Source organism: Musa acuminata, chromosome BXJ3-2, assembly GCF_036884655.1.
Source record: "Musa acuminata AAA Group cultivar baxijiao chromosome BXJ3-2, Cavendish_Baxijiao_AAA, whole genome shotgun sequence".
NCBI lineage: Eukaryota > Viridiplantae > Streptophyta > Magnoliopsida > Zingiberales > Musaceae > Musa > Musa acuminata.
This window is the reverse complement of record NC_088350.1, coordinates 28,360,336-28,382,499: the sequence shown is the minus strand read 5'-3', so window position 1 is coordinate 28,382,499 and position 22,164 is coordinate 28,360,336. Positions and strand designations below refer to the sequence as shown.

General features: G+C 43.4%; 5 protein-coding genes across 6 annotated transcripts; 4 read left to right on the top strand and 1 right to left on the bottom strand.

Moving 5' to 3' along the window:
- The first annotated feature begins 96 nt into the window (after positions 1–96).
- LOC135631373 (uncharacterized) lies at positions 97–1,245 on the top strand. The gene has a single exon (XM_065138989.1). It carries the CDS (start codon positions 438–440, stop codon positions 1,110–1,112), a length of 675 nt encoding a protein of 224 aa, XP_064995061.1. The 5' UTR covers positions 97–437; the 3' UTR covers positions 1,113–1,245.
- A 339-nt stretch (positions 1,246–1,584) lies between these two features.
- On the top strand, positions 1,585–9,388 carry LOC103975765 (MYG1 protein C694.04c). The gene is made up of 7 exons (XM_009390843.3): positions 1,585–1,912; positions 3,916–4,062; positions 5,371–5,469; positions 7,538–7,729; positions 7,872–7,991; positions 8,332–8,403; positions 9,006–9,388. Exons 1-7 carry the CDS (start codon positions 1,655–1,657, stop codon positions 9,234–9,236), a joined length of 1,119 nt encoding a protein of 372 aa, XP_009389118.2. The 5' UTR covers positions 1,585–1,654; the 3' UTR covers positions 9,237–9,388.
- LOC135631886 (probable serine/threonine-protein kinase WNK4) lies at positions 9,378–14,750 on the bottom strand. Of its 2 annotated transcripts, XM_065139953.1 has the most exons (8): positions 14,626–14,750; positions 14,282–14,396; positions 12,194–12,231; positions 11,838–12,065; positions 11,525–11,745; positions 10,958–11,115; positions 10,453–10,852; positions 9,461–10,366 (listed from the first exon to the last, which is right to left on the bottom strand). In XM_065139953.1, the coding sequence occupies exons 2-8, from the start codon at positions 14,291–14,293 to the stop codon at positions 9,636–9,638; spliced, it is 1,788 nt and encodes a 595-aa protein (XP_064996025.1). In that variant the 5' UTR covers positions 14,294–14,396; positions 14,626–14,750; the 3' UTR covers positions 9,461–9,635. The 2 variants fall into 2 exon arrangements, with proteins under 2 accessions (XP_064996024.1, XP_064996025.1); XM_065139952.1 differs by lacking the exons at positions 14,282–14,396; positions 14,626–14,750 and adding an exon at positions 12,659–13,400 and having other exon boundaries at positions 9,378–10,366.
- Positions 14,751–16,108: 1,358 nt separating this feature from the next.
- LOC103976300 (heat stress transcription factor B-2b-like) lies at positions 16,109–17,285 on the top strand. The gene is made up of 2 exons (XM_009391500.3): positions 16,109–16,453; positions 16,557–17,285. Exons 1-2 carry the CDS (start codon positions 16,169–16,171, stop codon positions 17,184–17,186), a joined length of 915 nt encoding a protein of 304 aa, XP_009389775.2. The 5' UTR covers positions 16,109–16,168; the 3' UTR covers positions 17,187–17,285.
- A 1,907-nt stretch (positions 17,286–19,192) lies between these two features.
- On the top strand, positions 19,193–20,045 carry LOC135631887 (ethylene-responsive transcription factor ERF026-like). The gene has a single exon (XM_065139955.1). The coding sequence runs from the start codon at positions 19,330–19,332 to the stop codon at positions 19,909–19,911; it is 582 nt and encodes a 193-aa protein (XP_064996027.1). The 5' UTR covers positions 19,193–19,329; the 3' UTR covers positions 19,912–20,045.
- Positions 20,046–22,164: the final 2,119 nt, after the last annotated feature.

The following is a 22,164-nucleotide window of genomic DNA, read 5'->3' as shown; positions in this document are numbered from 1 at the left end:
AGGTCGTGCCTTGAGTCGTAACATCAAACGCTAGCGTTGTGTTACGAGTTGGGTACTAGGTTTAACCTTGTAACGGCCACTGGGGTGGGTTGGTAGGGCAAGCTGAACCTTTTTTGGGAATAAACAACGAAGCCATCCCCCATCCACTGCCCATTGTGTCTCGCTCCCGACGCCAAACAAGGAATGGTGACTTCTGAGGTCCGGAGGGCTTGTCATTTTTCGGGAGGCCCCACCGCGTCTACCCCACGAAGACGCTGTTTGGTGAAATGGAGATGAAGAGCCAATCTCGTCCCCCCTCACGGGAGAAACCAATCCCCACCAGATTCCTATGAGTGTCGCGCTTCCGCCGCTCCTCCGGACCGACATAACGTGACAAACGCCATGCCATATACCTCGTTATAAGAGTCGCCGCAGAGAGGGAGGCCTACACGATCGCCATGGGAAACGACGACGACGACGACGACCCCTTCGCTGATGCGCAGCAGCCCTCCGCGCTGCGCGAGCCCGTCACCTCCTCCCTCCGCCGCCAACGCCTTCTCAGCCAGCCCGACTACGGTCCGGTCCCCTTCCCAGCTCACCACCTCGAGCTCAACGAGAGTGACGTCCTCTGGTCCTCCGCCTCCGACGACATCTTCTCCGCCCCCCCTTCCGCCATCGCCAGCGACGACCATGGTCTCGTCAACCGCCTCCCCTCTCCCACTCCCGCCCAAAGCTCTCGTCTCCCGCTCCCCTCCTCTCCTTCCGACCTCCTCAGCCTCCCGTTCGCGCCGGAAAGGCCCGGCCTCACCGCGGCCCTCGCGGAGGACCTGCTTCCCTTGGTGCATCAGCGACGCTCGGCGGCGAGAGCCGTGCGGCCGGTTGCTGCGACAGCCACGTGGCCCGTGGCGGCGGGGAACGCAGGCTACACTTCAGGGGCTAGCAGGGTGGGTCGCAACCAGTCGGCGCCGGTGAACATCCCGGCGTGGCCGCGGTGGAGGAGAGGGTGGAAAGCCGAGGTCTCGGATGGTTCGGAGGAAGAGGCAGAATCAGGGGACGCGGAAGAAGAGGAGATGGTGCCACCGCACGTGATGGTGGCGAGGTCGCGCGCGACGACGTGCACGGTATTCGAATGAGTCGGAAGGACAATCAGAGTGAGGGATCTCCGGCGGGTGAGGAATGCCGTGCTGCGGAAGACGGGCTACCTCGAATCGTAGGAAGGCAGAAGCGTGAGGTAACGTACGACACTTCGTTCTACCTGTCAGTATACTCGAGCAGTTGAAGAGTGGCTCCGTTTGTGTGTTAGATGAGAGCATGACCCCGTGATTCGGTCTGTTACCTTTGTTCGCGAATCTAAAAGAACGCTCAAAGATGCGTCTATTTCAAAATTTATTTACACCCAGATTTGCCAATGACCAAAACGTAGGACCCACATATGGGGTCATCAAGATAACTAATCATCGATCAGGTAAACCGTCTATCTGTCTGTGTAACTTTGCGTGCCGTTTGGCCGTCTCTTTCGGTGGCCGGTTCAGCCAGATCACCGGTCTGATTATGAAACCCCAAAAAGAACCCACAAAACGCAGACCGGTCCTTTTAGCCCGTTCCGACGCTTGGGCTGAACACTGTGTGTCTTGAACGGTTCAAATCCCGTCCCCAGACGAGAAGCGGCTGCGCTATGTCGACGATCCGGGGGTGGTGGTGGCGGCGGCAGCCGGTGGTGTCGTGGTGCCGAACCTATTGCGCCTCTCCCGTAGCTGCTCCGAGGAATCCCAGGGCGCCTCCGGCCTTCTCCACCGCTTCGCCCGGCCCGGGATCCAAGAGGGTCGGCACCCACAACGGCAGCTTCCACTGCGACGAGGCACTCGGCTGCTTCATGATCCGCCTCACCAGCAAGTTCTCTGGCGCCGAGATCGTCCGAACGAGAGACCCTCAGGTGCGCTCTTCTTGTTTTCCTTTCCTTTTCATCTACTTATTAGCTTTAGGAAGAACTGATGCCCCCGAATAGCTCCTCGCCCATAAATTCTGAGAACTAGTCCCAAGAAAAGGTCGAAAATGATTGCGTTGCCATCATCCTTACGTTTTCTGTCAAGAAAATGTATTTCTTGTGAAATGGAAGCGGGTAAAAAGGAAGTAAGACAAGAAGACAGGCTAGTTTGTCTTGTAGGTAGGGTTCTATCGAGATTAATACGTGTACTGATGAGTCATCGTGGATCAAAGTAAAAAAAAACACTGATTCTTGATTGACTTGTTGTCTATTTCACCATGATTCGTAGTTTCTTGGAGGGCAAACGTGTGCTGTTTGTATCTTGATACTTCTTTGTACATCGAAACGGAATGCTAAATTTAGTAATGTTATTGTAAATTGATACTTGTGCCCGAGGATCCCCTTTTTTTTCTTTGCTCTGTGTTAAGTTGCATTCTGGTGTGGTATGAAATTTCAACATCTGGCTCTTATTTGGTCATTATCTTTATATGGAGTGTGTTTATATCAAGTGTTTGATGGAGATTGTTATGTGTACTGGAAAAGTAAAGGGTGATTCTTGAGCTATTTAACCATGATTCATAGTTTCTTGGAGGACAAATGTCTGACAGTTTGTGTCTTGATCCTTCTTTGTACATTAAATTGAAATGTTAAATTTGGTAATGTTCTTGGAAATTGATAGTTGTACTCGAAGATCCAGATTTTTAACTCTGTGTTAACCTGCATTCTAGTTTCATGTGAAATTTTAATGTCTGGCTCTTCTTTGGCCATTATCTTTCTAGGGAGTGTGCGATCACGTGTTTTTTGAGAACTTATGAATTATTGGAAATGTTTGCACTTAATTTTCGTTTACACATGCTAAATATATTTGATCTTTAATGCAATTTTTAAGCACCTGCATGTGCGCCTTCTTTGTTAAAATGTTTCTTTTTCTCAAATGATTCTTAAGCAGTACATTCGGAGAAACTACTTATGATGAAACTTGTTTAAAGAAGTCCTCTTTCCACATTTTTATAGAAAGACTTTGTTTGGAAATCCCTGTGGGTCAGTCATACTTATGCTTTAATGTTGTGAAAGAGAAGTTAATCTCATCATCCAATAAGCAACAGTGAGCCATCAAATTAGTCTCCTTACCTGACTAAATTCCACTAAAAGAAACATCTAGAACTTTGAAATCTAAACTATGATAATAATATCACTTGCATAACTCTTTACCTATAATGGGGCTATATGACACTAATTAGAGCTAAATTAGGTATCTTTTGATCCACCAAAATAGGTACCAGAGGTAAGAATGAAAATCTATTCCAAAGTCATATAATAATAAAAATTCTAATATGTAACTTTTTGGGATCTGGTGAGAAGGTTTGATCGGTCCTCTCCTTTTCTAACTTGACCAGGCAAGTCATAATGATCTCTCTACTTTTATTCCAACCAGGATTGAGCAATATGCTCTCTTTTGCTTTCCGAAGCCAAATATGAATCCTCCTGTGACTAAGAGATTGCTATGCTAAACTGGTTGCCATGCTGGAACGGACTCCTTTGCTCTGAATTCTGCTTGACTGAGACGATCAAGGATTGTACAAAACTGTCCTGACCTGAACCATGGCCTTGTCTCAGATAAGGCTAGGCTCTGTTCATGCCTTGGGTTGATGATTCAGGGTTTGGAATCGAGTCACATGGAAACATATGACTTTACTAGCTTTAGGAAAGTTACTGAAACTCATGCTAATACAAATGCTCATATATGTATGCATTCATCTTTATCTATACCAAATAATATTAACGTATCCGTACCATGTATTTTCCACAAACTTTTTATCATGAACTTCATAGGCTTGAAAGTTTTATTTGTCAATTTTGATAAATGTGTTTTGATTGTTTTCCAAATAACAATGCAGAAATTGCCAATTTCGTTCGTATGTTTTGATCATTTTCGGAATAACAATGTGCAGCAACTTGAAAATTTAGATGCAGTGCTCGATGCTGGTGGTGTTTATGATCCTACTCAAGAACGATATGATCATCACCAAAAAGGATTTAGTGAGGTTTTCGGTCATGCTTTCAGCACCAAGCTCAGTAGTGCTGGACTTGTCTATAAGGTAATATACTTTATTTGTACTAATTTGTCTGTGTACACCAATGAAAAAAAGTAACTCAAGGAACTCAATATTTTTAGGCAATACTTAAGAATCTTCTACCATTTATATTTGGGTATTCATTTAAGTTTTTGAAGAAAAATACTTAAAATACAACTCTTTATGATGTGGGTTCCTTTATAGTTGGACTTCTAATCGCCATTGTACCATGACTTTCTTCTGTACTGAGTTTGTGCAAATGATAGATGATTAGCTGACATAGATGGGGAAAAACTGATTATGTCAGATCCTGAAAAGGAAGAAGAATTTAATAATGAGTACTTTCTTAGTAGTATCTCTCTTTGCATGACTACGGACATGATATGTGTACACCAGTGTGGCAAAAATCTTGAAAAGATGATACATGGTCTGATAACACAATTACTGGTGCTATTAATTATTAGTTCATTTTTTTATATAGACAGTTTATAGTTAATAAGTAATTAGAGTAGTATCCCTTATTTTTTAGTGCTCAGCTCAGATTCATGATGCTAGTTTACTGAAGGAAGAACCTATTTGCAAACAGTAACTGGTTATTTATGTATGAGAAATAAGAACTGGATAGGAAAGAACACATAAGAAAACATCTTGCTAGTTGCAAATACATTTACTGTATAATATTGCCAGATACACTCACATCAATATGAATTTTTGTCGGCTGTCATTGGCACAACATTCAGTAAGAAACCTCTACCTGGAAACATCAAGTTGTCCATAAGTGCTCATTGTTGTTTATAATTAATATATAGTTGGACAAAGTATGAGGCTGTGACTCAGGACCGATAGGATCATGGGATTTTTTAACGAACATAAAAATATGAATGCAAAAGAAACTTGCTAGTATTTGTTGCAGACTGTGACTTGACTGTTTTTAGGCTTCAAAATTTGAACTTTTAACCAGATTGATATTTTTTTAATTACCATGTATGAAATATGAATGCCACTGAGCTCCAAATTTACTCTAATACTGATGTACAAAAGAGAAATTCAAGAACTGATATAGCAAAGTTTATTTTGTTTGTTTTGCTCGTTTGGATTTGTTACATTTCAGAACCCAGTTTGGAGTTACAGGCTTTTGATTTATAGTTACGATGAAAATGGGACACCATATTATATTTTATCATGTCAATAGTTTGCTAATAAAAATGATTATGGTGCATAGGTTTCCCACCCACGTTGGGTATAGGGAATATACACAACCTTAACCCTGCATCTGGGGAGCCAATAATTATTTTATAATACAATTATGAATGTATTGAACCTTTTTTGCAGCATTATGGCAAGGAAATAATTGCAAAGGAGCTTCAGCTTGATGTTGAACACGAAAACGTGCAATGTGTATATCTTGCTGTGTATAAAAACTTCATTGAGGTACAACAAAATTTACACATTTTTCTGACTGGCCTCTTTTACACATTAACTATGGTACACCTTGGTTTGCTATGAAGAAATAGGTGGTCGGTTCCTCTTTGAGCCAATTATAGGTGCTACCTATTTACCTACATGAATGAAAAGGAAGACCTTCATGTGTACATTTTGTGTGCATGATTTTTTGCCTGCAACATGCCTGTTGTGCTCTTGCTCTCTTATATTTGATATGGGTATATGTCTGCATGTGGTTTTTCTCTTTTATGAGGATATATTTGATTAATGTATATACTTTAATTAGTTTGCAAATGTAATACTTTCTTTTTTTGTTGTGAATGTTATTTCTGGACACATTAGATTAAATACCTCCTTTTGACTGAATTGTTCATTTGATCGTTGTTCTGATTCTTTTAAGGTAGGCCCTACCTCCATAGGTTAGGTTGTGAGCGACTTTTAAGGGTTGAAATTTGCATTTTTTAAAGCACTTGTCGTTACTTCTAACAAGATAAGAGTTTGAGTACACATGAAAATCCTTTGTGTAGGCAACATTGTTACATGATTTTGGAGCCAATACAATTATTTAAAACATGAGATCCTCATTATTTTATAAAGGATATTAGGTTTTATTTTCTACTTAATGGGAAATAAATCTTGATACATAAATTTGGGAAATATGGTATATTTTTTATTCAATTATTACTTGTGCCACTAATGTCCCGACATATGAGAATGCTATAGAAAGAGTAACTTGACTGAACTTAGATATGGGTCTACATCCAATCCATCAATCATCATTTATAAGTTCATCCATATTGATCAGAGAGTGACAATTAATTTCTAGAGGCACATGAAGCAGTGATTTAAAAAGCGCTAGGCACCAAAAGACGCCAAGGTCCACAAACGCCCGAGGCGCTAAATTATAAAAATATATAATATAATTATAAAAATATATAATATAATTATTTAAAATTATCTAAATTATAAAAAATATATAATATAATTATAACAATAATTTCAAATAAATAAAAATTAACAACATTAAAATCAAAATAATATATTATTAATCTATTAACAGAAAATTAATCATTTCAAAATTCAAATAAACTTAATATTAAGAGTATACTGAGCCTGATGGAGAAACGAGGAAGCAGCGGCGACAGCGGCAGCAGCGGGAAAGGGAAAGGGAGCGGAAGGCGCGAGCAGCGGGAAGGCTCGCGGGAGGGCTCGCAGGAGGCGAGAGGGCTCGCGGGAGGCGCGAGCAGCGGGAGGGCTCGCGGGAGGCATGAGCAGCAGGAGGGCTCGAGGGAGGCGCGAGCAGCGGGAAAGCTCGTGGGAGGGCTCGCAGGAGACGCGAGCAGCGAGAGGGCTCGCGGGAGGCGCGAGCAGCGGGAGGGCTCGCAGGAGGCGCGAGCAGCGAGAGGGCTCGCGGGAGGCGTGAGCAGCGGGAAGGCTCGCGGGAGGCGCGAGCAGCGACAGCGAGCGACGCGATCGGGATCGGGATCGGGATCGAGAGCGGCAACGGCAGCAGGTTAGTGTTGGGTTAGGGTTAGGATTAGGGTTGGGGTTATATCGGTTTAGTTGGTTCGATTGAACCAACTAACAACCGAACCAGGACCGAACCAGACCTAAAATTCTGGTTCGGTCGCGTTGGTTTACCCAGGCGCTCGCCCGAAGCGCCCAGCGCCTGGGCTCGGGCGAGCGCCCAGGCGGCGCCTGTTTGAAGCGCGCCGCCTGGGACATTAGCGAGGCGCTCGGGCCTCGCCTCGCCTCGCCCGAGCGCCTAGGCGAGCGCCTGAGCGCCTTTTGCAATCACTGACATGAAGTAATGATATGCCTTTGGTGATGCTGACCATATACTGGAAAGTATTCAAAATTTGATGAATACATGTGATTCATATAGATATTCATTGCTAGAATGCAAGTGTTAACGAGCTTTGATTTAGAGGAATTTATGTTTCCTATTTGGCGGGTATCTTTGAAGTTTACTTGTGTCTTGTGATCCTTTTCTCATATTTGCTTGTATTCACTCATGAAAAAGTAGTTTATAATTCTTATTGCCTTTGTTTAACAGGCAATCGACGCCATTGATAATGGGATCAATCAATATGACACTGACCAGCCTCCAAAATATGTAAATAACACACATCTTTCTTCAAGAGTTGGTAGTCTGAATCTTGAGTGGGTAGATTCTGATCACTCATCTGAGGAGGAGAATGCAGCTTTTCAGCAGGCAATGATTCTTGCTGGTGGTGAATTTTTGGAGGTCTTCTCCTTTTCATGTGCACCTTTCCCCCCTATCCAAGCCCTGTTTTACATGCTAGTTATGGATTTCTTAAATTCTGTAATAATCTTTCTCACCATATAGAATATATAATGTTATTCTAATCTTGTTCTTCTGTGGACAGTGTGTGAGGTTTCATGCTAGATCCTGGTTACCTGCAAGATCCATTATTAATAAATGTCTAACCTCGAGAGGAAATGTAGATCCCAGCAGGGAAATTATTGTTTTGGATAGATTTTGCCCTGTAAGTTTGTTCATCTTTTTCCCCTTTTTTTTTTGTCTTAGTGGTAGCAGCGCTAGTTGCATTTGTATCTGATTTACATGTTCTGTCAGTTTTGGTTCTCTTTTTTTATTTTTGGCCAGTTTGGAAGTCATTGCATTTACTTGTTCGCTAAGAATTTGTTTTTTATGGTCAATTAATTTGCAACATTATCATCATGAACTTGTCATCAGTTAACCATCATGCTGTTTAGTTATTTGTATGTACCTTTTCTTAATGAACTGTTGTTTGATAAATCCTGAATACATAGGTTCATTCTCCTGATTGAGTTTCTATATAACGTGTTTTAAATCTATTGTTGCAGTGGAAACATCATCTATTTGAGCTTGAAAAGGAACTGAAAATAAATCCTCACATCAAGTATGTTATTTATCAGGTATGATCTTGGTACTCATGCTATCCCTGTGGGAGGGAGATGTAATATACTTAGAGATATCAAGACGTTGTGGTGTGCCATGAATAGATGCATTGCATGGAGCTGAATGAATTTGTTTTTTGTTTTTTGTTTTTAATGCACAGCCTAGGATTCTAGCTTGATATTTTTGTATGTAATGTTACAGCCTTTTAGGAGACGACTTTCGTTGAACTCCCTTAAATCTCTATTAGACGGACATGCCTGAGGATTCCATTTCTTGGCCAAAAAAAAAAAAGTATTACAATGTAATGCTTGATCTCTACTCACTCTAGTATGGCTTGAGTTCTATTTGATGATGCATTTAAACACCTCTCTTTTTAGCATTTGATGTATGTAAAATTTTGATATTCAAGTTAAAGAGGATTGGTACAAGCCATACAAATTTTGATAAATCATGCATCTCTTTGCTATTATCTATCGACAAAACTTCAGGTGTACTACAATCAGTTTTTTTTTTTTTTTGTTCATTGACATAGTTATCTCATGTCAACATACTGTCAGGTTTTCTCTCTGTATCTTTTAATGACATAATAACATGTTGGTGCTGTAACTTTGGATGGCAGGATGAGAGGAGCAAGAACTGGCGTGTGCATGCCGTCGCGATTTCTCCGGAAATGTTCGAGAGCCGACAGCCTCTTCCACAGTGCTGGAGGGGCTTGATGGACGATGAGCTGTCGGAGAGGTCCGGCATCCCTGGTTGCCTCTTTGTCCATATCAGTGGATTCATTGGTGTAAATCAAACCTACGAGGGAGCACTGGCTATGGCAACAACCGCTCTCACAACACCGTCATGACTGAAAGAAACCATTTACATCTCACAACACCTTGTCGTTTTGCTTTTTATTTAAAGCTAGTTTTGGGGTTGAACAACAAATACAGGAGAATTGGAAGATCCTGAGACATTAAAATTCAAAAGAGCAAACTTCTCAAAGCAGTTTATGCTCAATACGATCTGGAGAATCATATTTGAAACCTCAAGCATTTATGCTCAATCCGTTCATCAAAAATTCATGGAGGATGATACACTTACACACTATATTTTAACTTAAAATAAAATGAACATTCCACAAGGTTACCCGACAAACAATAAAAAAAATCCATATGATGACCGAAAAAAAAAAGAAAAAAAAAAAGAAAGAGACAAAATGATCAAAGAGAACATTTTGAGATGTAAAAGGAAGAGAAGGATACAATTAAACCCCACTCTTCCTTGTGGACCACCTCTTTCTGGCATTCTGCAATGCGTCCTCTCGCATTGTCGATAGCTCATAAAACCAGCGCTGGTATTGATATTCAATCATGCCAAGCTCCGCCCTCAACTCATTATGATCTTTGTCGGTTAGGGAGGGTGTCGAAGAGTCCTTCAGAGAGAGTCCGTCGACAACATCACAAGCACCCCTGTCTCCTTTGGAATCAACATCAGTGTTATACCCACTGAAGCTTTTGGAACTCCCAACAAACATAACTGAAGTGGCCGACCGTTGAGAAACCTTGTCTGCCCCATTAACCCCACTCCAAACAGAATCATAATTGACAGGTGAAATTGCCTCATCCATCTTCTTATATGATGTGCCATCATCATTTTCTGCAGTTTCCAGTACTGTGGCTCCTAAGTTCAACTGAGATAAATCAGCATGCTCATAACCTACCTCGAAATAAACACTAGATTGTGGAGATAACTCGGATAAAAGTTCAGTATTGTCGTAAGCTCCGTATTCCTTGCTTTGGCTCAAGTTCTCGCTGGAACAGTGATCAGCAGCAGGTCTCCAACCAGGTATGAGTTTCATGATCAAGAAATCAATAAAATCAGCTATAAAGACGACATCGTAATCAGATAGATCTAGTTGCTCCACCATTTCTGCAGCGACTGCGAGTGCCGTATCCGAATCCAAGTAGAACAGGAAATGGATATTCCTCACTCGACCTGCATCAGTGATGGGCAGGAGATGAATAAATGACAACAGAGTAGTTTCAATGAACTTAATGTCAAGACCGTGCAACTTTACCCACCGTAAGTGTCAGCTATACGCAAAACTAGCGACACAGAATTGTCATCATTTTTCTCTCCTTTCAGTCTAAATTCATTATTTCTATTAGTTCTTTGGAATTCCAATGCAGGCGTAACCGCTGTTAAATTACTATTCTCGGTGCCAGTACTAGTTGGAAGTGGTTTGTAATCAGAGTCAATGTCCATGGATAGAGGACTTGAAGGTAGATTCATCATATTAAAGATACTGCTGGAAGGCTGAACATGGTCTGGAAGAGGTTCCTTGATGCTATTATTTTGAAGAAATGGATCTTTCAAGAGCTCCTTGGCAGGCGACCTCTCTGAAGCAGAAACTAAGCATTTTTCAATAAGATGGCGTACTTGAGGATCCGTTACTTTAGCAAGAGCAGCAGGCTTTATCCCCTACAGTATTGCAAAAGAAATGGTTCTTGGTAAAACAGAAAGTGGGGAAAGAAGACACTTTCACAACTAGTAGGACAAATATGCCTCATATTGTAAGCAACTTACCGACATGACTTTCTTGTAAATCTGAGCTGGATTCTTGCATTCACTGTATGGATATTCAAGCGTAATCATCTCCAACATGCACATACCAAAAGAATAAATGTCAACTAATTCATTGTACTCCTCCTCATAGAGCTCTGGGGCCATAAACTCAGGAGTACCTACAAGTGGAGAGCATTAAACAAAATTCAGTTACCAAACAAAAGAATGTGAACATCCAATGCAATCAATATGACAAGTTACCAACTGTAACATCAAGAGATCAGTACATGACGATATAAGAAACATGGGCGACAACGACAAGATTAGATAGGAGATAATTACAACTTATTTACTATAACACCAATAATAGAAGAGTCTTGGATAAGTGATAATCAGGATAACTGCCCGTTGTGTTTTTATGATGGACGGATAAGTCATCATTCGGACTAACTTATGAGAACTACTTGAGAATTGAATTTTTCATTATTAGAGATCATCTCCTACGCCATTGTGCACCGAGAAGTAAAGAAAGCAGTTTTGTTAGTAAGAACAAAAAGAAAAAAAAAAACAGAGAAGCTCTTTTCTTACCGATAACGCTTCGAGCGGTGGGCTGTAGCATGACAACGGCCAACCCAAGGTCACCAATTTTAACTTCTCCATGGTTGCCATTCACAAAAATGTTGTCACATTTCAGATCTCTATGAAGAATAGGAGGTTTGTGACCATGGAGGTACTCTAGACCTCGAAGGATTTGCCTTGCCCAGCTTTTTATTGCCTTCATGTCCACATGTTTATGCTTTTTACGGTATCTACAAGTTCAAAGACCAAATCCACTTAAAAAGGGTATTCTAATTTCTAACCAAGCAAGCCAAGCGACAGACAGTAGACCAGAAAAACCTACTGCCTCAGACTTCCAGAAGTGAATAGCTCAGTAATGATGTTGATGGTCTTGTTTTGATCATCAACCCATGAGGTGTAAAATTTGATGATGTTTTCATGATTCAAGGACTTCAGCAGGTGAACCTCAGAATACAACCGTTCAAGGTTGTCAGCAGATTGCAGCACCTCGTTAATTCTAACTTGATTCCATGCAACTTCTATCCCATCAACCTCATCGAATGCTTTATAACTACACGGCACCAACGGAACATAAATCTAGATGATTCATACACATCAACAATGCTTTAAATTTTCCAGGTGAAGCAAAATAAAAAGATTATCATAAGAAAAGGAAGGATCAAATCTTTTGATACTTACACGGACTTGAATGCTCCTCTGCCCAAAATCTCTTTGTACTGCAGCACCAGGCAACAATTAAACCAAATGAGAGACACATCCAAAGTAACAAAACTGTAATTAGAGTTCCCGAACTATAAAAATTCTCATATCAGTACTAAAAGCAATTATAAATGGGATAAAATCAAACTAAATATAGCAATCACTTGAAACAGAATCAAGAACATGACTGTGGATTCAAATTCAATAAAAAGAACAGTTAGCAAAAACAAAATGCCACGAAATTGACAAATTAGATGGATCGACAAAACGAACTCTTATGCAACTACAATGAGCAGTGCTTTCTCGACAACAATTCTCCAACCAATAAAGCATGTCCTCCCAACTAATGATGATGAACTCAGAAATTCCAGGTGACAAGAAACGTCGTTCTTGACAACGATTCTCATGCCAATAAAAAATGCAACCTAATGATGATGAACTCACACGAAAATATCGTCCGGTGGGATCAATCTCGACGCACTCCGTATCCAATGTGCTGCCGCCGCTGCCACCGATCCCCAAGTTTCCGGGGAATCCGTTTATGAAAAGCGGTTCCATTCACAACAACAACAACAAGAACCACAAGAACAGAGAGAGCAACTAAATCTTGGAGACGAACACTACAGATCAAGAAGGAAACGAGGGAGGGGAGGGAAGGGGAAAGGTATCAGAGCCGCCGCGGGACTATCCGGCCGCGACGGCGAACTGCGGGGAACGCCTCGAACGAGACGGAGGAGGGACCGTAGGCCGACCGCATGAAGCACGCGCGAGCGACGGCCAGGGTCTCCGCGAAGGCCAGATCCATCACCCCGCTCCCGTTGGTGGCGCGGCGCCGGCCCCTCATTCTCCCGCCACGCGCGGCGCAGGGCGGTCCCACGGGGTCTCCATCTCTTAATCGCGGGAGGGGCGGCAACCAGAGGAGGGGGAGGAGGGAGGGCAGCCGCGGGGCCTAGCCCCCCTACAAGCACGATCGAAAGAGGCGGGCAACCGTCACCATTACAAGATTGGATGGAGAAGGAGGAAGAGAAGAATCGTGGCCGAACCAGAACACAAAAGAAAGAGAAGAGGAGAGAGAGAGAGAGAGCAAAGAAACCTGATGGATAAATGGTTGAGGAGATAGAAATGGCGAAGAGGAGCGAAAGAGAAGGGAAGGTCTAACAAGTGTTCGGTGAAATGGCCGCTTCCCCTTCCTATTTCTTTATTTATTTGGGTTAATTAAACCCTTTCTTTCTTTCCTTATTTCTTTTCTCGTGCCTTTATTTACTGCTATCTTTAGGCGGTTTAGGCTTCGGCCATCCGCCACTAGTATGTAGGATGGGCTTTCTCGAGACGTAACATTGGGATCCTCTCCAATCGATATTTTAAGTTGGATGTGCAATCCTCCAATCTCGGTCGTTCAATGGAGTGAGACCTTCATCTATCGACTTCACGAGTTCAACTTCCTTCCTGTGTAATTGGAGAGGATCCCACTGACACCTACGGAGGAAGCAAGAACTTTATGATGGACAAAATGAGAAATATTGATATCAAAATGGGACGCCACATGATAATAAATGTATGATTCCCTTTCTATGGTTTCAAGTTACCAAGTTGGGAGTGTTTAATCATCAAATTTGTGATGTAATTATTTATTATGTCGCTGTAATTATCAATTATATCAATATAACAATGTTTTCCAATTCTTCATTAGTCAATTATGTATGAGTCATTTTATGTTTATTTTTCACTCATTCGATATAAAGCTGTTAATTTTAATTAGCTGTTGCGATTAATTAATGATAATATATATATATATGTATTTTATGCATAAATACAGGAATCTGTATTTTAATTTTTTGACATAAATGCACACGGCGCTATACTGTCATTTCTTTTCAATTAATATTCTAGAGAATTTCGATTGATACTGACATAAATGAACACAAAACGATCACTAATAATGATAAGAAATTGGTCTAGAATGCATGAAGTAATGTTCACAAGGACACTACGTCTTGGTCTTGGCGATCGGAGGACTCATCTTTCTCAACATCTAAAACCTCAAGGCATAGAAAGAAGATAGCAAACCTGGGGATTCATTCTGCTCGAGAAATATCATCAACCAAGCAACCCCTAATCAGAGAGTTGATGGCTATCAGACGTGCAGCCGTCAGTCAGATGCTCGGTGCAAGTAAACAGTTCTCTAAGAAGAATAACAACAAACACTTGAGTTGCAGCACTAGAATGATGTATAAACTGAATCAATATGATTGCAAAGTATAGATCGATACGAATGGAATCCCTATCAAGCAACGCCATGACAGAGAGGGCGGAGAGCTACACTGTGCTAATTTCTGTCAAGCGGATAGTAACTAAGTGCAGTGACGTACAAATGGAATTAATGCGAACTCGACCGAGTAGAATTTGCATACCTCTCGTTCCTGCGCTCGCTGCTCTGTTACAAGAATCCAAAGAAAGTTCCTTGGGAATCAAACGAACACTCGTCTGCAAGTGACGGAGAACTGAGACAGTTGCTCTCCATGCCTCCTTCCACGGAATGCATCTTGCCCAGGTGAGTATTTCATTGGTGAGGCCCGGGGGAGGCGGCGAATGGAATACTCACTTGAGCAAGAGGCCTTGCCAATGGGAGGATTTGACTGCCATTAATGGGAGCTTTGTCCCCCTTCTTATAGAGCCGGGGTTCATCTAACTCTTGCTGCTTCGCTTTTAGGTGTGCCCTAGTTTGATGGTTCGTTGCAACCGCCGTGTACACGAGGAAGAGTGGGTTTGTTGTTGGACGATCGACGTTGAACACGAAGTCGCGATGGATCGGCACGTGATGATGACCCACGTGAGCGGTCATGCGTCGTTCAGCGGGTCTCATTTTGATCGTCCATTAGGAGAGACACAGCAACATGCTTTCTCGGAGTAAGTTGGATTCTCCAGTAAAGGAAAGCGCGTGAGAGAGACACCACCTCGGTTGACTTGTTGGTGTGGGAGGAAGGAGACTTTGTGGGGTTCCTTTCAAGGTCCTTAATTGACGACATTCTAAAAGAACACGTCCTAATAAGTTGAACCTTAATGATTGACAGGTCCTATTAACTAAAAATATGATGTAAGACGCGATCTATTCACTTTTTACCCAACTCACCAACTTTTAAACGAAGAACAAACTCCGATACTCGTATCGGCTGCGAAAAGAAGGACTTGAAGCCAAGTTTCCGCACAATCTAGACGACGATCTTATCCGTTGTATCACTAAAATATGATCATATTTTCATCTCATCAATGCAAGTCTCTTTTTCTTGGGTTGTATTCGGCGAGGTGGAGTGCACGTCCACGACATCCGCACGACAAATCATCGATGGACAGTGACAACCATCCGCAACCGTCCATCAATCTCCAGATCGGCTGCCAGCCCGCCACGGCGACATTTCGAGCTGGGTCTTGTGTTTCCTCCATAGGGCGGCGCACCCGAGCGGTGGTCTCCGAGGAGCGAAACTTCTAGATCGCCTGCCCTCGAACCCCACCACCACCTCTTGCAACCCTTTCCAAAAGTGTTGATTCGATTCGGCCTCCATCGGAACCGACAACAGAACGCTTGCATTGTCGGTTTGGTACGAGCCACGTGTACGTCTTACTTCGTGCGTGGAAGCTGGATGGCACTCTGAAACTTCGGCTTCGGAATGGATCTGATCGCAACCTCCGATGCCTGATTTTATTTTGCGGGGAGCGGTGTGCAGTACACTGAGCACGCTTTCCAACCGAAAAGTTGACCGACACACATCGGTTTGCGATAATACCCTCCCGGGAAGGTTCTGGAAGCTCGGCTTCTGGGGTTTTCTTTCCGTTTCTTCTCGTTTGATCTCACCGCCATTCCTGGTTCTTCCCCCCTTGTGGTTTATAAATGAAGACGCACACCATCAGCGAAACTTCTAGAATATTTTGGATACCGAAAAGGTTCTGGGGCATCCAATGGGTCACCCTGCAAAAACATCGCAGCCGACCGAGGGGACGGAGCAGGAGGCCCCGCTTCATCCGCCGCCGCCGTCGTACGAGGGACAGCGGGTGATGCCCACGCCGTTCCTCACCAAGACGTATCAGCTGGTGGACGACCCCGCCATGGACGACGTGATCTCGTGGAACGAGGACGGGTCGACCTTCGTCGTCTGGCGGCCGGCAGAGTTCGCCCGCGACGTCCTCCCCAAGTTCTTTAAACACAACAACTTCTCCAGCTTCGTCCGCCAGCTCAACACCTACGTGCGTTCGCCACCCTCCGACGATCCGTGCTTTTGCCTCGGCTCGATCGAACCCGTCTTTTGAGTTCCTTTTCTTCTTGGAATTTTGGGTTTGAGTTTCGCAGGGGTTTCGGAAGATCGTACCGGATCGATGGGAATTCGCCAACGACTGCTTCCGCCGCGGCGAGAAGGGGCTCCTCTGCGACATCCACCGCCGAAAGTTCTCGCCGACGCCAGCCCCGGCGGTGTCCGCCCCTCCGAATCTGGTAGTCTCACCGGTCAATTCCAACGAAGAGCAGGGCCTTTCCTCGACATCCTCCCCGGGCTGTGTGCAGCCGGCTCCGGTGACTGCTGGGTGGGCTGCACCAGGGACCAGCGGCGGGACCTCGGACCTCGCGGAGGAGAACAGCCGCCTGCGGCGGGAGAACAAGCAGCTGTCGCAGGAGCTCGGCCAGATGAAGGGCATGTGCAACAACATCATGCAGCTGATAGCCAAGTACGCCCCGGGCCGCCAGTTCGGCCCGGCGGTGGAAGCCTTGGACATCGGGGGAGGGTCGTTGACCACCACGCCGCTGGAGATGTTCATGGCGAGGTCGTCGCCAACGGCGGAGGAGGAGGAGGAGGAGGAGGAGGAGGCGGCGGAGGGGAGTTCCGGCGGGGAAGGCACCACGAGGATCTTCGGCGTGTCGATCGGGTTTAAGCGGAACCGCAGAGAACACGGGAGCGCTGCGTCGCGATCCGTGCCGGACGCGTGACGAAACATGAAGGCGCGAACGCGTAACGAAAGATGGGGTTGCGCCACAGTGGGAGCACGTGGAAGGGAAGTATCGTCACGTGAGATATATATATATATATATATATATATATATATATATATATATATATATATATATATATATATATATATATATATCTCTCTCTCTCTCTCTCTCTCTCTCTGGTGTGTCAGTAAGTAGAATATATGGTTAGGGATTTCCGAGGTGTCAACGGTGAGGACAAGTGGTGTTTGCTGACTCGTGTGCCGTAGAGGACATCACATCGATAATAAATGCCCTCTTCCTTCCTTCCGCCGCTTTTCTTTCATGGAAATTGACGAAGGAAGGTTGCACTGCTCGGCCGTAGGATTCACGTAATACGCGTGGTTATACCTCTGCGAATCGTGGAGTCACCGATGTGATGGAACTTAGGAAGTCAATCGTAGCACGCGTTGACGGCTGTCGCATCCTCCTCTTCACCGTACGTTTTCCTTTGCTTTATTTTACTGGGATTTCCAATTCAGAAACTGGCCATCAGTAACAAATAAAAGAGATGATATGATAATAAAAGGAAAATGTCTATCTTGCGTCATAAATAATGTATACCAGATGAAGCTGGTTTCAGCCTTGGCAAGAACATCACCACCAACATGATAAGTTTGTGCCCGACAAGTCGCCGAAATCCACTCACTTTTTGCATTATGCTCTCACGTCAAGCTAGCAATCTGTAACATCATGCCCTACGTCTCTGTCTGACAGACAGCTTATGGCTACATCAACGAGCAGACGAGTGACGTGCGTTCCCTCTCACCTCTCCATGCTCTCGACAGACGGCAGTCATCTTCGTCGCTACAAGCACCTTTGAGTTGACAGTATCATGTTTTGGATCAAAATGAGCCTTCTCTGATCTCACTCGGCTTCGCTGCTCTCACATGGAGTTGCGGATGGATGATGGGGAGGAGTCGAAGAAGAAGAAGAGGAGGCAGTCTTCTCGATCGACCGCAAACGCACACTTAGCCCTAACACACCAAGCTATTTCATCTGCGGCTGTTCGTGTCGTGTCTCTCGACTTCATCTTTGGATGTCGGGTTGATGTCCGTCGCTGGCCTTCGTGTCTCGTGACATGGTTTTGGAAGCGTCCAATCAATCTACAGTACTACCTCTTCTTCCTCTGTTGTGACTCAACTCGTAACATCTAAGGAGTGGTGGCTTAAGTTATACTCTATCACATGATGACACACAAATATTTGCTGGAAATTTCATTAAGAAAATTACAATTATCATGAACAAAAAGCTCATCATGCATGTTCTAAATTAAACAAAGATTAAAAGGCTATGATACAAATTAAAAGAAAAAAATTTAACTGATTTGAAGCACTATTTTTGATGGGGATTTCTTGCATATCTTTATGAAGTTTGGAAACAATGCTTTGGTCCTTATAAATTTTAGTATACCATTTACATATACTCCTTACTGTAATATCAATCTAAAAACTCAGATTAACTATGCATATGATTATCAACAAGCTTAAGTTAAACATATACATAATATAAACAGCCTAAAGCACTTTTAGTATTTTTATTATTATCATAAAAGTATTTGCACAGTAATATATATGTTGAACTTAAATTTAGAGAGATAAATACAAAAAAAAAAAAAATCACTAACTTCAGAAGAACATATATTACATGTAATTTTACCTTTGATGCTTTTCCATGATTGTGATGTCCCAAGAAGCATGTGGAGCAAACCAAAGTTGCAGAGATCACTACGCTTGTGGGTCAAAGACTTGTGCCCTCTTGAGCTCCCAACAATTAAAAGATTCACCCACTAGCAAATGAAGGAAGCCAACTTGACCTGCTCACCATCCATTGTGGCTTGGTCAGTTAACCCTATTCAATGTTCTTGGATGCCTGCTAGCTATCATTTCTCTTTCCTCCAACAGCTTAAATGCGTTCATCGCATCCTTCTCCTCTCCTATCTCTCCCCTTTGTTCCACCCACCATCGCGTTTGCTGTCGAACGACCAGAACAACGCACATCAAACGACATGATCATGTGAACCACCATGGCTTTGGTAGCCTAGGGTTGTTTTGTCGCTCTTCTTTCTCTTTCCTTGGTTTGTTTTCCTTCGTGCAGGTGCATGGCTGACCGGGGCTCGGACATGCACCGTGATTCACACGTTGGCGGCCGGCCGATGCCGCTTCGGCCACCTCCTTATGACCAGGGAGGAGGCAATGCAGCGCAGCGGAGCGAGACGCACACGAGGACGGAGAGGGCGGCCTCCGGGAAGCACCCGAGCTACCGCGGCATCCGTTACAGGAGCGGCAAGTGGGTGTCGGAGATCCGCGAGCCGCGCAAGGCCAGCCGCATCTGGCTAGGCACGTACCCCACCGCCGAGATGGCGGCGGTGGCCTACGACGTCGCGGCGAGCGCGCTGCGTGGCGCCGACGCCGTGCTGAACTTCCCCGACGACATCGCGTCCCGTCCCGCCCCGGCCTCGCCCTCCCCGTCCCACATCCGCGTGGCGGCCGCCGAAGCGGCCGCCGCCTCGCAGCAGCAGCTAGGAAGGTACGTAGACGAGGAGGAGATATTTGACATGCCGCAGCTGCTGGTGAACATGGCGGAGGGGATGCTGATAAGCCCACCAAGGCTGAGCCCGCAGGGGTGCGAGGAGGACTCGCCGGAGGCCTCGGAGGGGGAGAGCTTGTGGAGTTATCCTTAGCGGCATCGCCAAGCAACAGCAAGCAGTGGGATAAATGAGTGTGTGGAGCGATGCATCTACATCAGTGCATCACATCATTCTAAGATCATGCATGTTGAATCATGGACGGATCACAGGCTTTGCACACAGGTGCAGTGGTGGTACTGTAAGATCTAGGTTGCATGTGTGGCGTTCTTCTTAGTTCCTTGCTTGGGTTGTGGAGTGGCGACAAAAGAAGAGTTTGGAGGCTACCGCGGGCGTGGCCCTACGCATCATCAACGCTCTGCAAACACAGCGAAGGACGTCGAGCTATTTGCTCTCAACTTGTCTGCCGCATTAAGAAACCGCGCGCGTATAGGACGACTCCGTCGGTACAGCAAATGCGCTCCCCACTCGTCCATAGAGCTTCCAAAAGACCGCGTCGGTCTCGCCGGATTAATACAGTTTTCCCCTGCGAATGGGTCCCCATCCGAAGGAAGAAGACACATTTGTGGGTCCAAACACCAGATCCTATTCCGAGCTCTCCATTTCACCCACAGATTCCACTGCTCTGTCTCCGATATTTTATTTATTTATTTATTTATTTAGGTGTATCTCAATCCAAAAGCACCGAATGCGAGAAGAGATAGGAGAGATAAGAAATCATGAAAGGAGTTTAGTTTCATGAATATATATATACTCGGTCAGTACAGGGTTGGATTAAGCTCTTGCATATCACGATGATTTCGCTTCTCGATTGTCACTCGCTCATACGATAAAAAAATATAATGTGTTTTAGATTATTTCACCTACAAATAGTATAGAATATCAATCATCTTGACATCATAAAAATCTTTGATAATTTAGGACTAGATGGGGTTCTCAAACAGCAAATTGTTCATCACTCGCCTGCACAATCAAAGGTGATCCTTGTATAGAGATGACTATATATATTTGTAAATATCAAAGTTGATCTAGAATTCTAATTATTAAAATTCTAAAATTATATTGATATTTATTTATTATATATGATGTGTTGATTATGTGATCATATTTAATTAAGTAAGATATATTATATATATGATTGGATTCTGATTATGGTTATTGACTAATAGAAAATAAGTCTATGTTAAAATAAGATTCTTAGGAGATAACCTTGATGGGAGGAACTCTCCTAGTAACTTATCCTAGACCCTTTGTTTTCGCATCGAAATATTGTTAGATTCAATTTATTTGATTTTAATTTTGGCATAAATTTTTTTTTATATTACAGATAACATGATTATAAATTTTATGCTAACAGATCATTCTCAAATAAATTTTATACCTAACATGCTAGTTTGATAATGGTTTACCAAATTCATTTACAAAAGACTAAAAACTCATATAGGTGTATTAAATCCATGTATCAAAGTTGAGGACTTGAAACGTAAAATTTTACGCAAAAAATATTAGTTTGATATTGATACACTAAATCTAGTTATCAAAGTTGAGAGTTCAAATTAACTCTTGTCTGATAAATATTTTCATATATTAATTAGCTTAAGTAATAAATAGTTTGACAGATGATAGTACGATCATTCTTGTTCATTTTAGATATGATTATTTACAATGATTGATGTGTGGGACTGATGACAAGAGAGTAAACACAAGAGGCTATTATCCTCTCCGTTGTTTGGTAGCGTGAAGTCCACATGATTTGTCGACCTCTCATTTTGATACCAAAGCCTCACATCCGTGTCATCTATGGGTTCCATACGTGACTACCTACCGTCAACGAGAAGGTGTGTTGAGTTGCTCACATTAACATCTCATTGAGTCCCACACACGTTTGGCATTTGTGGGAGACCAAATTGGATGAGGATATGCTCGGAAGGGGTCCTCAAAGGATTTGAAAGATAACATTCCCCTTCCACCTAAAATAGGAAAAGAAGTTTCACCGCATTCACATCACATCATAATCAAGCTAAGGGAGTTAACTCAACGTGATCTAAATCCTAAGATGTATGAATATCCTGAGTAGCTTTGAGGTAGATCTGGAGTGGCTCCAAGGTGAAGGGTCGAGCTTTGAGGCATCACCTACACTAAGTTCAATCTCGGAAAAAGTTTCTCGATCTGATTATCTCAACGTTCAAATTAGTTCGATGTCCTTTCTGGAGTATGAGATTTTCTCCAAAAAAGAATCCTTCGGTATAACGTCGAAAGTTAGCTTTTATATCTGATTTACGAAGAGAATAATTTACAATTGTTCTAATATCTTTTTTTGATATTTTGTCTACATGGATGACAAAGGGA